General features: G+C 43.7%; 1 protein-coding gene across 1 annotated transcript in view; it reads left to right on the top strand.

Moving 5' to 3' along the window:
* WWOX (WW domain containing oxidoreductase) overlaps positions 1-16,255 on the top strand; it is a 739,856-nt gene extending 723,601 nt beyond the window's left edge. Inside the window, exon 9 of the mRNA XM_058528338.1 lies at positions 11,875-16,255. Within this exon, the coding sequence (XP_058384321.1) occupies positions 11,875-11,880 (6 nt within the window). The 3' untranslated portion in view covers positions 11,881-16,255. The remainder of the gene's footprint in view (positions 1-11,874) is intronic.
* The last annotated feature ends 1,283 nt before the right edge of the window (positions 16,256-17,538 follow it).

Raw genomic sequence — 17,538 nt, forward strand, 5'->3', positions numbered from 1 at the left:
GGGTTAGGGTACAGCCTAGGCATCAGGATTTTTAAAAGTTCCCTAGGTGATTCTTTTTTGCAACTAGGTCAAGAATAAAAGGTGTGTGTGAGGGGAGATCTTTCTGGATGATTAAAGGAAATATCAGTGGTATCTGTGCCTTAGGTATATCAGTTAGTGGGTATATGGTGCATGGGTGGACCAGACTAATTTAAAGGGTCACTGGTTAGGTCAAATGTCACAGGGGTAAGAGCAAGGAAGTATGTTGTGGATCACACAGGAGAGACTAGACTGGGGCAGTAAGATTGATTCCAGGCAACGTGTTTTGGTATAGAGACTTGATAATACCTGACTTGTAATGTTTGATCCTCAAACGGGCCATGAATTGGGTCCTAGGTCAAAGACACCCCTGCCTCCAGCTAGGAATGACAGAAAATGATAGAACCAGGACTTCCTGTCTTCTAGTGTAGTGCTTGCCTTGTGGTACACATTCAAAACAAGTCAGTGTTTGTTGCTGAGTGACTGGCTGATGTTGCTCATTCTTCAATACATCTGGACTTGTTCCCTAACAACTTCAATACTTAAAATGAAAGGAGACTGTTACCCAATGGAAATCATTCACTTGCTTTAGGTTAAGGCCATTGGAGATTGCAACGACTGTCTCATTTTGTCACATTCTTAGCAGGGAAAGACATATATCCATGATTTAGCAGATATTTATTGTCAGGCACTGTCAGGCACAGAACAGATCCAGTGGTAAGAAAGAGAAAAATAGTCTTTGCCTTCTAAGATCTTACGATCTTGAGTAGACAAAGAGCTTAACAGGGAAGTTAGTACAGCACAACAATCATAATAATTCCCTGTGTCATCAGCCACTGGGTCATATAAATCTATGGTAGAAGTATACAGCAGTTAATCCAAAAGGAGGGTATTTTCAATTTAGTTGCTTTATTTTTATTTTTTCTTCTTAAACCAGCATCATCTTTTATTGAATCTCTGCCTCAGTTGTTATATCTATCTCACACGCACACACGGATTTTTTGAAGACTTTATGTTAACAGTAGAGAACTTCAGAACCTGTGGGGCTTGCTTTGGTACCTAAATCCCCTTAGCTTCCTGGAAACAGAAGGATCTATACTGTATTCTCCATAGAGCATCTTTGGGGGAAACAAATTACTCGCTTGTAATTGGACGTCTCAGAAAGCAATCAACTCCATAGATCTGGCGTGCCGACCTGCAGACCCATGAGACTCAGGTGTTCTCAGCTAAAGGTACAAGTTTCCTTGCAAAAGAGACTCAAGGCAAGCATTCAATGTTTATGTTCCAGATCATACTCTCCCTAAAATCCAGGCAGAACTTCATACAGGGTGGGCAATATCTGAAAATAGGTTTATGTACGTTAGTGAGAAAAGGGGGGGAAATTACCATTATAAGTGTTGTTTTTTTTAAATGACAATTATATGATTGGACTGATGGTTATATAATTAAAAGTGGCTAAGTCAGTGTGGTTCTCTGTAAAACTAGTTGGCGTAAGAAAATTTTGTCTTCAACCATCAAAGAAGGTGTAGTCTATGGCATGGCACAAAGAGAACACTCAGCAGATATTTAGATATGGGATGGATGGATGGACAGATAGACAGACAGATGGATGGATGGATAGATCAATGGGAGGATGGGTGGGTAAATGATAAATGAACGGGCCTTTTCCCCTTCCCCCTTAAGGAAATCTCGATCCTTAAGCTTGCGTGTGTTAGAAAATCCCCAATGTGAGCTTGTTAAAATAAGAATATTCTGGGATGTCACTCCCAGAAAATCTGATTTATTAGGTCTTCAGAGAAACTGAGGGATCTGTATTTTTTAAACAAGTGCCCCAGGTTATCCTGGTGTGGGTAGCTTGCCCTCCTGGATCCTAATTCATCTCTATTTCTACTACACCTTCTATTGTATTGATTTTGCAGAAATCGTTGTGTAGTTCCATGCTGCCTGCGTTCAGGTGGTGCTGCTTTCAAATTTACATCAAAGGCAGTTTGGAAGGGATTGGGGGTAGGCCTGGTAGCCAGGTCTCTGTTGCCAGAGACAGCTCTCCTGTCACCCATCAGGACCTCCTTTCAAAGAGGATGCTCCTGAACAAGCCTGGGTGTGCCTTCTGCCTGTGATCCAATAGGCCAGGCCATAGGGGAGCTTTGGAAAGGGATGATTTGGGGGTGAACAAGAGAGGGAAGTTTGTCTTCTGAACTACAATGTCTTCCAAAGGAGGGAGGGAAAGCCAAGCCTTTGACAAGGACGACCATCCTGTAGGTGACTCTCCATGTGGTATGATATGGAGGTGGCCTCTCCTTTCTCCTTCCTGATGGCTGAATCTCATGCCAGAGGGCAGAAATTTGGGAACAATGGGGTATCTATTTTTTCTAGAAGTTATCTGATTGTGAAGGAGAGAAGAAAAGGCCCTATGGTACTGGATAAGGGCTACCAGGTGGCTGAGGAGTTGCACACATTCTTGATTTCCTTGTAGGCCAAGTTCACTCTGAGAGAGGACACTCATTTTCTAAGAAGGTGAGATCCCTTCACATTGTGTTTAGAGGCTTAAATAATGTATTCTGTCAGACAATTCTCTGAAATGGTTTTCCAAGCGAATACATCAGAAAGTGCCTAGAAAAATGCCTAGTGCAGGGAGAGGAAGGCATTCAGAAAATGTGAGCTGGTTGAATCAGAATCTAACTTGAGATTATGTAAGGTGCACACACATTAGATAGACAGTTCAATGAATTTTACTTATTTATACACCTGCGTAAACACCACCCAGATCAAGACAGAGAACATTCCAGCATCCAATTTCCAATCAATAAATCCCATCGTAATCAAGAGCTAACCCCTGTTCTGATTTCTACCACCATAGCTTTCTGTTCTTGAGTTTCATATAAGTAGAATCATACAGTATGGACTCGATAGTGTCTGGCTACTTTTGCTCATCGTTATGTTGTGGGATTCATCCACAGTATTCCATTCTTTATTGCTGTGTAGCATGCCATCCCCTCCAACATTTATTATTATGAAAAATGATGAACATAGATAAAAGTTGAAAGAATTGTACAGTAAACACTCATAGATGCACCACCCAGACTTAACAATTAACATTTCTCTCTACTTGCATTTTACCTATTTGTCCATCTCTCTATCCATCCATTGATCTATCTTGTTTTTTGATTCATTTCAAAATAAGTTGCAGACATCAGTCACTTACTCCTAAACACTTAAGCAGTGTTATTGCTAGAATGCAAATTATTGCATTATTGAACTAGAGTTTGATATTTGCTTATGGTTTTTTTGTTGAGGGCATGCCTTTTTTTAAAAAAATAATTAGAGTGATGTAATGATAAAGCTATTAAGAGCCAACATTTATTGAGTATGGACTTTGTACCAGACATTGCACTAAGCACTTGACATATATGCGTATATTGTTACTTTCGTTTTAAGATACAGAAACTGAGCCTTGAAGGTACTATCGACTTGCCTGAGTTTACAGAGAAAGTGGGGAACACTGGACTGTGGCTAGCTCCAAAGCCAGTTTGCCAGCATGCGATTCACTTGAATTCGAGTTAAAAAAAATAGCTTGGTTTCAGTGCCTATTTCTGCCACTTACTAGCTGTGTGACTTTGGGCAAGTGAACTAACCTCTCTGAACCTCAAATTTAGCCAACAATAAAGTGGAGATAATAATAAAAATGTCACAGAGTTATTGTTGATGGTTGAATGAGATTTTTAAATGCCTAGGAAAATGCCAGCCTCATTCAGATTCCCAATCTAACGTTTTCCACTAGAAGATTCTGGAACTGTTAAAGTCTACAGAACAAACAATGTTACTCAACCCAGTTTTGTTGTTGTTGCTGTTGTTTGTTTTGGCTTTGTCCTTGCTGAATTGTGATTTGATTCCATTTAAGCAGCTTTGTCTGCAAACACACACTCTGCTCTTCTCTATGTCTTCACTCAGTGATGTTATAATATCTAGAGGCTTATTGATTATTTGTTTGATTCTATTGTGGGCACAGGAGCACTTCTTAGATTAAGACTATTAGATTTTCCCAAACGGTATTGCCGTGGTTTATACAATTGGACGAAACAGGTGATCTAATTTGGACTCAATTTGCTCTAAAGTAGAGCTGGAGGAGGGAGGTACTGTGATTTGGTTCCGAGCCTGAGAACAAGCAGAAAAAAGTTGTCTCCAGGTGATATCTGTGCGCCTCATCAATTCCAGATACACTGCGTGAGCAGGTCGGAAAATGCAAAGCTTTTTTGCTTGGTTTCTTTTCTTCTCTATGAGCTAAAGGACCTAGCTTTACCTATCCAACTGAGATATTAAACTCACTGATATAGTTTATTTTTCCACGTGAAATAGGCAAAAAAAAAGTACCAGGTTGAGTTTTTTTGAGGCGCTGGGTTAAAAGACTATGGTTAAGAGGAAATAGTAGATATGCCCAGAAACAAATCATTTCCTGATGGCTGCTTTGGATGGAACCAAATGGAAGACGTTTCTTTTCTTTTGCTGGTACGTCCCCACCCTGGCATCAAAACATATTTTGATCATACCATCTCTAGAAGTTTCAATTCTGCATTTTTACCTTAACCTTATTGCACAGTTCCGTGATATTATAGACTCCTCATGAGTACCATGTCTAATAATGGCTATAAATTCCATTTATTGGCCATTACTGTAGTTTATTAACCATTCCCCCAGTATTGAAAATTTAGATTGCTTCCAGATTTTCCATATTATAAATAAGGCTAAAAAGCAACATGTGAGTGTTTTAGACTAATAAATATAATGTATAATATTCGACTATTTCCTAAGATTAGATTTCCAGAAGTAGAATTACTGAGACAAAGAGTGTACACTTCTTTAAAGGGCTTAAATATATTGCATAATTATTTTCATCGCTTGTCAATATCATTGAAAAGGATGGTTTGGGTTCAAATTCCATGTACTACTTGTCCCACTTTGGGGAAATTACTTAACTGCTCTGTGCCTCAGTTTCCAAATCTGTGAAATGGGAAAAATAATAATGCCACTTCATAGAGGTATTGTGAGGATTGAAAGAGTTAATATATATAAAGCAGATAGAATGTGTCTGGCATATAGTAAGTCAATATTATCTGTTATTTTTACTGTTTATCTTTTATTTTTTTGTTTGTTTTGTTTTTGCTGAGGAAGATTTGCCCTGAGCTAACATCCACTGCCAATCTTCCTCTTTTTGTATGTGAACCGTCGCCCCAGGATGGCCACTGACAGACGAGTGGTGTAGGTCCGCGCCCAGGAACCAAACCCAGAGCTGAAGTGGAGCATGCTGAACTTAAACTAGGCCAGCAGGGCTGGCCCTGTTATTTTTATTTAATTTTTAAATTTATTTATTTATTTATTTTTTGTGAGGAAGATCAGCCCTGTGGTAACATCTGCCAATCCTCCTCTTTTTTTGCTGAGGAAGAATGGCCCTGGGCTGACATCTGTGCCCATCTTCCTCAACTTTATATGGGACGCCACCACAGCATGGCTTGCCAAGCCGAGCGTCAGTGCGCGCCCGGGATCTGAACCAGCCAACCCCAGGCCGCCTCAGCGGAGTGCGCGGGCACTTAACCGCTTGCGCCACCGGGCCGCCCCCTGTTATTTTTATTATTAACTACTATTACTGCCTTAATGGAGGAAGGATCTATGGAATACACAAAAATCATCCAAAGGCTTCCTTTGATCTGTTGTTTCAGTTTCTCCCCTTCTAGAACTTTCCCCATAGTCACTCGCCATTCCCTGAGATATCCCATATGTGTGTCAGCCTGTTTTTCCCAAGCTTAGCTGCCTTTCTGAGAAACCTATCAATACGGAATGGTAACTGGAAGGAAAGAGGCAAACTCATGGTCCAAAATATGTTCCAGGCGGATGAACCCTCCCCTGAACAATTGGAGGTGACCACTCCTGCCCACCTTTTGAAGGCAACTGACCTCAAGGAACAGCCAAGACTGGAACCGTACAGATTTGACTTGTGAGGGTCAGGTGGGCGTTAGGTTCCAGTTGGTCGGAGGGTCACCGTGAAGGTCAGGAGCTGACGCAGAAGCTGGCTGCTGCAGGCAATGGCACACAGTTCCGAGTCTGTGGGATCTGTAAACGCAGGAGGGGCAGGATGGGAGAGGGTGAGAGTGGCTTCACATTAATGGGCCCTATTGCAGCATCCTGGGAGGGAACAGGGAGCCTTCCCTCGACCCCGCCTCCCACAGTCTTGTGTTCTCGCTTCTCATTTAGCACTTACCCCAATATATTAAATGTGTGTGTGTGTGTGTGTGTGTGTGTGTGTGTGTGTGTGTGTGTAACCTCCCTTTCCTCTGAGCTCTCTAAGAGCAAGGAATGGATCTTATCCTCTTGTTTCTGACTCCTAGCAAGTGCCTGGTTTGTAGGAGATGATCCATATATGGAGATGAATGAATGAATGAGTAAATGAATGAATGGGTTATTTCCAGACTATCCAGAAACTATACCCCGTAGTCCTACCCATATAGGCCTTATGAGAGGACTGTGGCTGCCAACCTTAGGCAAGAGCCATGAGCCCTGAGCCATGGAATTCTGGGTGGATGGACAGAAAGCGTTATTGCTAATTGCCAGAGAGGCCAGGTCTTGGTGGTGGCCAAACAGTTCCCTGGGGAGTTCTCGCCAACGTCGCAAAATGGGGCAGCAGCCTTAATTATGGATGCAATTACGTTCCTTTGTTAACCATCGTGAGCAGAGGTACAGAGAGCACAGTACAATGACCGTGACCAGTGTGTTTCACATGTAAACTTTGACCTCAAAGCAATGGGGCGGGCTTTTCCCAAGGACCTTGTTGTTGATGACAATAAGCTCTAGCCCCAGCTGCCAAGAAGGCTGATAACGGGAGAGCAGAACACGTCTTTTCTTTCTTCTTCTTTTTTTTTTTTTAAACCCTGCTCATTGGTTTTAGGAATCATTAGCATGGTAAAGATTAAAGCTATTGGAGATAGCACAGATTGTTTCATTTTATTGTGTTCAATTGGGTTGGATCCGAGCCATTTGGAAAGTGCAGTATTACCATAAGAAGGGACTTAGAATGTTTGTCACATAACACCCCTTCATGGAGAAGGCAGTTTCTTAAAATTAAAAAAAAAAAAAAAGACTTGAAATAGCACTGCTTTCTTCTGCTTTCAAAAGTGCAACGACACAGAACTCTGTGTGTCCAATGGCCTGCCCGGGACCTGGGAAGTCCAACCCCCTGGTGCCAGTGGCCCTTGTCCTTAAGTGCTTCAGGGAACCAAGTCCAGAAAGTAAAGCTCGGGACGCCTGTCCTGCTCTTTCAACCAGAGCCATTCCCCTCTTGTTTATCTTATATTGTTGTATTCCGCCTAAGATACTGTTCACAAAAAAGGGGATTTCCTGCTGCTTTAACAGCAACAAAATAGTATGTTGAAAACATTATACTAAGTGAAAGACGCCAGTCACAAAGGACCAGATGATTCCATTTATAGGAAATGTCCAGAAGAGGCAGATCTATTGAGAGAGAAAGTAGATGAGTGGTTGCCACGGGCTGGGAGGGTGTGGAGGGACTGGAGGAGAAGAGTTCAAGGAGAGGATTCCCTTTGAGAGAATGAAAATGTCCTAAAATGGGTGTGGTGATCATGGCACAACTCTGTGAATATACTAAAAACTATTGAATGGTGGATTTAAATGGGCGAATTGTGTGGTATGTGAACTATATCTCAATAAAGCTGTAAAAATAGTATGAAAGCCATGATGTAATTGAACCAGTCTGACCCTCAAGTCCCCCAAGTGTCCCCATTTAAGTCTGGACTGAGACAGAAATCCAGGTGTGACCTGAGCAGCACACACCTGTCGCCTCCACCCTGAGCATCCTACTTCTGTTAATGCCGGGTCTGAAGCCATTAGCTCTTTTGATAGCCACGTCACCATGTTGACTTGCAATTATATAATCGGATTTACCCCTGCACCGTTATACTTTTATTTGGTTCTCTGTCTCCCTCCAATATAATGTAAACCTCCTGAAGACAGAGTTTCCAGTTCACTGCGAGCTACTTTTTAATAATATCAGTTACAATGACCTCATGCCCAGCGTGGTACCTGTTGAGAACATACAAGGAATAAGACATGACTCTTGCTCTAAACAGCCCACAGTTTATTTGGGGAAAACTGGTACTATCTAGTGAAACCAGGGAAGATTTCAACCAAGAGCTTATTATGTTTGAGCTAGGTCTTGAATGATGCGTAGAAATTCACCAAATATGAAAGCAGAAGAGTAAGATGTTCAAGGTAGAAGGAACAGCATGGGGAAGGACATGGAGCTAAGAAAGAACATGGTATGATGCAATAACTGTGAGAAATTCGCTGAGAATTAATTTGAGACCACAATTTAGAAACATAATATATAATCTGGAACTTGCATCAAGTAGTGTGTACTATTCTCTCACCCCATATTAGTCATAATTCTTGCTGGCAATTAAACTTATCTTATTACAAAAGGGATTATATTGGTTTATGTCCTAGGAAGTCTTGGAGTTATGGCTTCAGGCACAGCTAGATCTAGGGGCTCAAATGTATAATCAGATTATTTGTCTCTCTCCATCTTTTGGCTGTGGTGGCCTCTGTTTGGCTTACTTCTGCGACAGGTTTTCTCCACCTAGTGGGAGAGAGGGCTGCCAGAAAGACCAGATCCTCATTCTCATATAACATTAATAACAGCAGAAGGAGAACTTCTCATTCTCTTTCCCAGAATTTATGTTTCCCAGGGAAGATTCTAGCCCATTTAGATCACATGCTTTATCTCTGAGCCAGTTACTGTGGTGAAGAGATAGGCTGTTTAATTACCCAGCCAAGGTCGTGTGTCTACCATTGTGGAAAGGGAATACAACTTTTTGACCCACAAGATCAAATGGAGTAAAGTGTGCTTCCCAGAAGAATAGAAGAAAAAGGAGGGACAAGTGTGCGGTTGGACAAAAAACTATAGTGAGTTAATCCCCCAGGTCCCCCAGGATTTTTTTTTCAAGTTCAGGCGTTAACCTCCATCTTTGGTATCCTATTCTTGTGATGTTGGATTTCAAACTTTAGCCAAGGATTTTTACACATGCATGGGTTCCATTCCATTTAGGTAGAATGTTAACAAGGGAGAAGTAATTCATTTCTCTTCCCCGGACCTCAGTTTTCTCATCCATAAAACAGGGATAATAGTGCAGACCTTTTAGGGTCTTTATGAAGATCCACTGGGAACATCAAGCACACACTCAGGGAGCATTACAGTTCTTCCCAGGCAGGGTCAGAGTTTGTCCACCTGCTGTTTACAAAGAACCTGTCACTTTAGCAAACTCCGATCTGATGGAAGGTCTCCCCTTACACACAGCAGCCTCAGACCTCTTGGGAGAGAGCAGGTCGTTCTCCATGTACCAGCCAGGAAGAGGCTTGGGGCAGGTGGCAGCACCACGTCGTTTCCAGATGAAACAGGCCTCCCCGGACACCAGCCGCCAGCTCGGAGGGGTGTTCAGACAAAGAGCCAAATTTAAATTCATGTAATGTTGCTGTTTGTAACACTGAATACTTAAGACATCTGCTCAAAGTCTCGTATTATAAATGAATGGAAGGGATCCAGGAGTGCTTTATTAGATGGGAGCTGTTAAGTGAGCGCCACATATTTCAAAGCAGGATCTTAATCAGACATTATTTATATCTATAATATTTTACAAATTAAAAGCAGTAGAAATAGTCACCGGAAGGATGTCAGAAAGCGGGAGTGAAAAAAAAAAAACCTGAAGCCTAGAAAAGAGAGGCTGATCATCTCTGGGGGAGGAGGGTGAAAAAGTAGCGAATTTACCGTCATTGGCAGGTGTCTAAATGTTCCGTTTAAATTAAACGGCACATGTCATAAAGCAGCATGGGCGCTGCACATCCCACCCCGTGTTTCTGTTTCAGCTGCAGAGCCTATTTTTCTTTCCCTCTCAGCTCAGCCGCCTTCTCCTCGCTGACACTGGGTCACACAGGGCTCCCACTTCATAATTTCCTCCTACTTTAGTTCATTATGCTCTGTGATTCAGTGGAAACATAAAAAATGGTTCTTAATTTTAATTAATGGCAAACTTAGAACAGGCCTGTTTAATAAATCTGTTCTCTGAACTTAACAAGTCTCTTTGCCTGTAAGGGCCTCCTGTCATTTTTTTAGTGCCAGGGCCTCCCAACCAAATGGCTGAGTAATTGACAAAAACTGCAGGTAAGGCGCGGGACACGTAATTGATTCATACGGTCCCTTCTGAGGAACGCACCGAAGAGTTAATTATTTTGCCTGCAGTTGGGACTCAGCTGTTGTTTCCACTGGGATTAAACAGCTGTCAGCATTGTTAATGACATCAAATTCATGCATTAAAATCCTCTCGTTCCCTTCCCATAGAAAGCAGGGTTGCGGAAATCTCTGCCACATCCCCCTTTATGAAGGAGTGAAAATCCAAGGAAAGATAACGGCCCTTATTACAAAACCACAGACCGGAGCTTGTGTTGATGGAATCTCGTAATGAGTAATTAAGCTGCTTTGCAAAAATCGGGTTGTCACGTTGGCATTTGGGTACTTTCGTTCCCTGGTGGAAGCAGCTGGGTAGACTGAGAAGGTGATAAAGGGAAGAAAAATAGAATTCTTCTAGAACTGCCTCCACGTTTTTTTTAATGGCACCAAACAGAGTTACTAAATAATTAACCAACCAAAAATGAACTTTCATATGTTCTTCAAGTATCTGCCAATTTCTTCAAACATCTGTAACGTCTAATGAATAGGGAGGCTCACCTCTTTTTTGTTTTTTGGAAATTTTTTTTTCTAAGTCTCTGAAATGATACGAGAACAAACTTGAGGGTTTTATTGTCTGACTTGCTCTGCTTTGCTTTGTTTTCCAAAGCACTGTCTTAACAAATGAAAGTTTGAATCCTGAGTTTGATTGAGAAATCTGTCCCCAAGGAAAAAGTAAATGAAAGTATTTCTGGGTGTTTTCAGCAACACAAATTCCTGTGCGGATAGGGGAGCAGGGGGAGAGGTGGGGGCTGCAGCCCCAGGGCGTATGAGCCGGGGGCCCCCACTTCCGCTGATAAACAGACTTGGGAAATTTCTATCTCCAACTAGTGAAAAACATACATGTGTAGAATTTTGCTTTTTCCTTCAGCTTATCTATTTCACTTAACACTACCAATCCTAGGATTATTTCAAGATCATTGTAAAGTTTGTGTGCTTTCTTTTCCCTGGCAAGACAAAAGTCACACAACATTGATGTTGAATGTTTAAAATTATCTTGTAAAATGTTTCACCTTTCTAAAAACGTCTTGCCTTCAAAAACTCATTCTCCCCACTTCTGCACCTGAAAGTGCAGTGCGGTTTCAGAAATCAAACAATAGCAGGCAAACTCAACCTAGTTAATACCAGAATAGAGAAGGAAGGAGAAAAATGAGGGAAATGCAGAATGAAGGAAAACAAATTCATCGGAGGACCAAGTCTTTTGGATTTGTCTTTAGAGGAAAACCATCTCTAAGGAACCCACAGAGGCACGGAAGCAAAGCAGTTAAATAAATAACCACATTCCAGTACAGATAAGAAAATAGGAGAGTTTTATCTGTCACATCAATAAACATCTCCACTGGCACAGGCCTCATACTGCACTCACTTCCAATGAGTCTTAGTAAAGGAGCAAATCACTCAGACTCAACTTCTGTGTAGACACGAGGCTTCCTTTTCCAGAACCAGGTCCAGGTACGATGTGATGAATCCATCTTGGTTACGATTTTCAACCAAAATAAACCATATATTATTTTTTAAAAGTATCAGGTGACGCACAAGGAATTATTTCATTTTTGTTTTTGTTTTTTTTTTAGATTTAGCAAAAGCCTGATGTTACTGACTCATAGGAAACGTTACCTGACAGAAATTGCTCAGCCTGAATACCGTATGCTGCTTGCAGTTACCTCTTGGCCAAACCCCGAGACCCACGCTCTTTCTCTGGTGTTGGGTTCCCCAGCTCTCCACCCTTCGGAGTGGGATGTTTAGGGCGTAACCTCCCAGGACCTGCAACCCATGCCGGGAAGCAGAGGCCATTTATTACCCCAGCTTCCTGTCCACGGGAGGCCCAGGGAGGCCTTGAAATTCGCAGCTGCAAGTCAAATTCCACCAGCGCAGTTACGGAATTTAATGAGGCCTCTCCGGACACAAAGAGAGATGGACATTTCTGGGCTTGCTGGCTCGGCTCCCTATGCCCCTCCTCTCTCCTGATGAGACCTTCGTGGAAAGACCTCTGATGTTGGCGCGGCTGCGTCCCTCCTTTTGCTTTGTTATTCTACATTTCAACTCTAGACTTGCTTGGCCCCCTCAGAATATATTGCTCACAATAAAAGAAACCCCACCCCCTAAAAATCCAAGACTGTTAAGTTTTACGATATAGTTATCACTTAGTGAGCCCTTACAAGAATGACCTCATCCAATCCACGATTTCCCAACTGGGGCTGATTTTGCCCCCCCCCCCCCGGGGGGACATCTGGCAATGCTGGAAACATTTTTGGTTGTCACAACTCAGGAGGAAGGGCTGGTGTCTACTGGTGTCTAAGGAGTGGAGGCCAGGGATGCTGCTAAACATCCTACAATGAACAGGACAGCCCCTCGCCACAAAGAATTATCCAGGCCCAGATGTCAATAGTGCCGAGGGTGGGAAAATCTGGCCTGGTGTGTTTCTCAACCTTGTACTTCATTATCGCCTCCCACCCCCAGGAGCCTTTCAGACCTGATTTTCCTAATCGCCCCCACCCATGAAATTCTAATACTACACATCTGTTTCTGTACTATATGCATATCTATGCTTTACACATTAAAAGGGTAAAAATTTTTTCTGTCCCCCCTGCCTTCCCAGAACTAATTTTCATTCCCCTAGAGGTGTTTTCGCCCCCGTTGGGAATGCACAGTCTACAGAAAGGCTTTATCCGTAGGAAACATGGAGCCAAATGAGGATTTTGAGCAAGGGCATCTACGCAGTGATGGGATTCAAATTATAAAACAATCCTGGCAGCCATGTGGCAAGTGGGAGGGGTTAGGGTAGGCAGGACCTGTGGCTCTAAATCCGAAGGTCTCTCCCCATTAGGAGCAAACCTCCTCTTCCAGCAATATCAGCAGCCGCATGTCACCCGCTCCCCCACCCTGAGCCATTGCCACCCTCAGTCTCTTGACATCCTCCTGCCTTTTAGCTGCCAGTGCTTGGGAACCTTGGGAACCTCTCTCTGGAGATGCCCTTCCCTTCAATGGTGCATGTGGTAAGTTCTCCCACTCTGGGGTCCAGCAACACTAAGGCATGCTATTCCACCCAAATATGAATTTCAAGAGTGTGTCTTCCTTGTCCATCCTTGGATGTCCTGCACAGTTCCTGACACAGAGAAGGTGCTTGATCCTTGTTTTTTGGGTGAATGAATGAATGAATAAGGACTTTTCTTGTTGCAAAGCTCCTTGCACACGTTAATCTAGCCAGCATCTTGTGAAACACACCTACTTCTTTCTGATCTTCATTTTTAGGTAGTTTTGAAATGAGAACCAATGAGACTGCTTTTGCTCCCAGTACGCCTCACACTCCCAGCACCCAGGGCTGTGTGGTCAGAGTCTCAGATCCGGAGCACGTGATATGCGTGGGCCTGCGACTAACAGAGCCACACAGTGTGCGATGGAGGCTGCCTGGGAGGCCAACGGAGCAAGTAATTTCTGAAGAAGGGACCCACGAGGCAGAGAATGAGGGCCGTGATGCAGAACAAGGAGCACATACATTTTGCCACTGCAGCTCAATTTGGGTCTCAAGGATCTAGCTAGTTTGAGGATCTAGATGGGGAATCCTCAACTTGTGAGCACCATGGCCTCGGCATCCCCAGGCCTTAACATCCACACCAGTAAAATGGCTCCTGGATTAGTGTGAGGCTGAGATAAAATAATACACAGAGAAAGTGCCTGGGGCATCCATGGGGCTCAACAGTTATTACTTCTCTCTTCTCCACACTTGGTCTCTCGACTTCCACTTCCATTTTAAATACTTTTTCCTTTTTTGTGTGAGGAAGATCAGCCCTGTGGTAACATCTGCCAATCCTCCTCTTTTTTTGCTGAGGAAGACTGGCCCTGGGCTAACATCCGTGCCCATCTTCCTCCACTTTATATGGGACGCCGCCACAGCATGGCTTGCCAAGCGGTGCGTCAGTGCGTGCCCGGGATCCGAACCTGCGAACCCCGGGCTGCCACAGCAGAGCGCGCGCACTTAACCGTTTGCACCACCAGGCCAGCCCCTTAAATACTTTTCCGTGAGGCCAATCTTAGTGCTGACGTTTGCAATGTCTCTGCAATGCCTGGTTCAGATGCACAAATGGAGAACAGAAGATTGATGCCTCTAGAGCGTGTGTGCGCCCCCCGCCCACCCCAGTCCTCATCTTTAGCGTAGGCCCACCAAAAGGGAAATGAGTGGCTGACATGCAGCACCTCTCCTTTGGTTTGTTTTGTCTTGTTGAACCAGCACACAAGCTCATCAGAGAAGTTTCCTCTGGTCTCTGGGAGAATCAGGTTTTCACTGGGGCTCATGCGCACTTCAACACAGCAACTCTTTTGATGCCTCCAGGCAATTTCATAAGAGCTGTTATATTCTCCTCTTTCCCCCATAAGTGGTATTTCAGGCACGCTATACATCTTTGAATCAAGAGGTTGTTTTGAATCAGTCCTTTCGGGAAGACTTACTCAGAGAGGTGAGTGGCCGAGGACTCCAGAGCTCTCCAAGGAGGAGGGAGGAGAAGGAAGGCATTTGTCAGAAAGGCGCAGGCCCTTGAATCTGTAAACAGCCTTCCACGGGGAACCAGGAGTCCTCATGAGGTCTTAGAGGCTCTGAAATCCTCCGGATAACACTTGTTTGCCTCATTAGTTATGACCACAGAAGCTCTTGGGGTGGCCCTATTTCTGTCCTGGCCCCCAAAACAAACCAAACACCAGGAGCCGTGAGGACATCAGCTAAATGCGGCTGCCCCCTCATTTTATTTTCCTTCCTGGAAACCCACCACAGACCTGCTCTCTTCATAGGTCCTCACTGGGGGGAATTTCTTCGTTCCGTTTTCTCTGAGGGGCTTTAATACACAATTTTTAGTAAACACAAGTGGTAGGAGTAACGGAATAGAAGAAAGAAAACGGCGAAAGCTGAGCCTGAGTGGAGTGCTCAGAAGAAGGGAAATTCCAACAGAGGGCAAGGACGGGCTGCTGGGTCTCAGGGGACCGCCTGTAAGTCTGTGACTGCCCTGCCAGACCTCCTTCCTGGCCTCGGGGCAGACGCACACTCCCATCTTACCCTCACCCCCGGCTCCCCTCTGGGAAGAGTTCTTTCTGGCAAGCAGCAGGCACACCTACAAGCAAGGAAACTCCAGGTACCTTTCTTTTAATTGAGGTGAAATTCACATCACAAAAAATTCACCATTTTAAAGCAAACAATTCAATGGCATTTAGTACGTTCACAATTTTTTGCAACCACAACCTCTATATAGTTCCAGAATATTTCATCGCCCCACAATAACACCCTGTATCCACTAAGCGGTCTTTCTCTATCCCTCTCTCCTCTCAGCCCTCGGCAGCCACCAGTCTGCTTTCTGTCTCTATGGATTTGCCTCTTCTGGACGTTTCATATAAAAGGAGTCTAATAAAGTGTGACATTTTGTGTTGGTCTTTGTTCACTTAGTATAATGTTCTCAAGGTTCATCCACATTATAGCACGTATCAGTACTTCATTCCTTTTTATGGCTGAATAATATTCTGTTGTATGTTTATACCATGTCTTGATTATCCATTTGGATTATTTCCATCTTTTGGCTATTGTGAATAGTGCTCTATGAATAAATATGTGTGTGAGTACCTGTTTTCAATTCTTTTGGCTATAGACCCAGGAGTGGTACATGCCTAGTGCTGGATCGTATGGTAATTCTGGCTCTAACTTTTTGAGGAACTGTCAAACTGTTTTCCACAGCAGCTCAACCATTTTACATTTCCACCAGCAAAGTACAAGTGTTCCAGTTTCTGCACATCTTCACCAATACTTGTTATTTTCTCAGGTACTTTTTCATCTCTCTCTCCCCTCCTCTCTCCCTCACATCTTCACGCTGGTGGAATGAGATCAGGTCACAGGAGCTGTGTCCACCTTCGTCAGCATCAGGCCCCCTTGGTGGGCAGCCGTGGTCCTACCTGGTCAGAGCTCCAGCCTCCCTTTTTCTAGCACAGACGCAGCAGGTGCATCTGTCCTCTAGAGCCACTCGGGGCTCATTGTGCTTCGTGCTGCATGCATCGTGGGTTGCCCCACCGTGATTACAAAAAGCATCTGTGTCATTGTAGAGCATTTGAAAACACAGAGCAGAAAGCACGCAGAGGAGAGCAAGCCATCCACAGCCCCAACACCCGGAGATAACCCCTGCATGTTACTTTATTTCCTTCCAGTCTTTTTTTTTCCCTCTTATATGGTGTTAGTTAGGTATTGGTTTGGCTGCTGCCATTACTAACATCAACACAAGATAGAAGTGTATTTCTGTCTCAGGGTATGTGGGTGATGAGCTCCTTCATGAAGTTGCTCTGACGCTGTGGCCACTTTGTTGGGGAGAGGGCCCCCTCCCTTCAGCTTTTGCTTGGGAATGGATTAATGGGCAAAGACGCTCAGCCCCCAGAATCAGTGGGAGCTGGCTGAGGCTCCTGTGAGGGTTCCACAAAGGTTCCAAGCAGCCTGGCAAGCCAAGATGTGTCAAATGGAAGCTCCTACTAATTAAATTGAAGAGGTCTTGTTCCTCAGACGTCTCTAAGACAAGGAACAGTACGGATTTCTCAGGGCATGTGCGGGTGCACCTGAGACAGGAGATGCTGAAGGACCTGGGAAGGTCCCTGGCGGTCCATGGCTTCTGCGTTTCTTTCTTAGCTTAGAAAGTAGTGCTCAGTGTTTCAGCAGGATGGCGCATTGCTGATTCTGCCTTTATGCCAAAGATATGATTGATAACTGGAGGAAGTGTGGTGGGATAAGTCAACATGTGGCTACCCTGTCCCTGGACTCCCACCTCAAATCCATGCCGAACTATAATTACCCTTCACCTTTACAAGCATCTAGTTTGTCAATCTTCATTGTGAAGTAGGTCATATTAGCTCCATGTTACAGATGGAAAAACTGAGGCAGAGTTTGCCAAACATGGCTCATTTCTCTCAGCATTTCCATTTTTTAATTTTGGGTAAACACTTTCACTGCTAATTTTACTCCCACAACGTCCTTGGAATCATTTTAGTTCTCTTGGCTGTAACCAAGTCTACCCAGTGCCGCTTGAATTGGCAATGTCAGAGTTAAACTTCAATTTTCACAATTAGTGGCAGTTAGTTAAATTGACAGCCTGGCAATCTAGCTTCAATTAAAATACTAATAGTTTATTTATTTAGTCGTTTAGAAAGCATTGTTACCTGCCGCCATCTCTCAGAATCCTATTTGGGTATCCTGACAGTGGGAATAATAATAATGTGTCTCA

The sequence above is a fragment of the Diceros bicornis genome, chromosome 32 (assembly GCF_020826845.1).
Source record: "Diceros bicornis minor isolate mBicDic1 chromosome 32, mDicBic1.mat.cur, whole genome shotgun sequence".
Classification (NCBI taxonomy): Eukaryota; Metazoa; Chordata; class Mammalia; order Perissodactyla; family Rhinocerotidae; genus Diceros; species Diceros bicornis.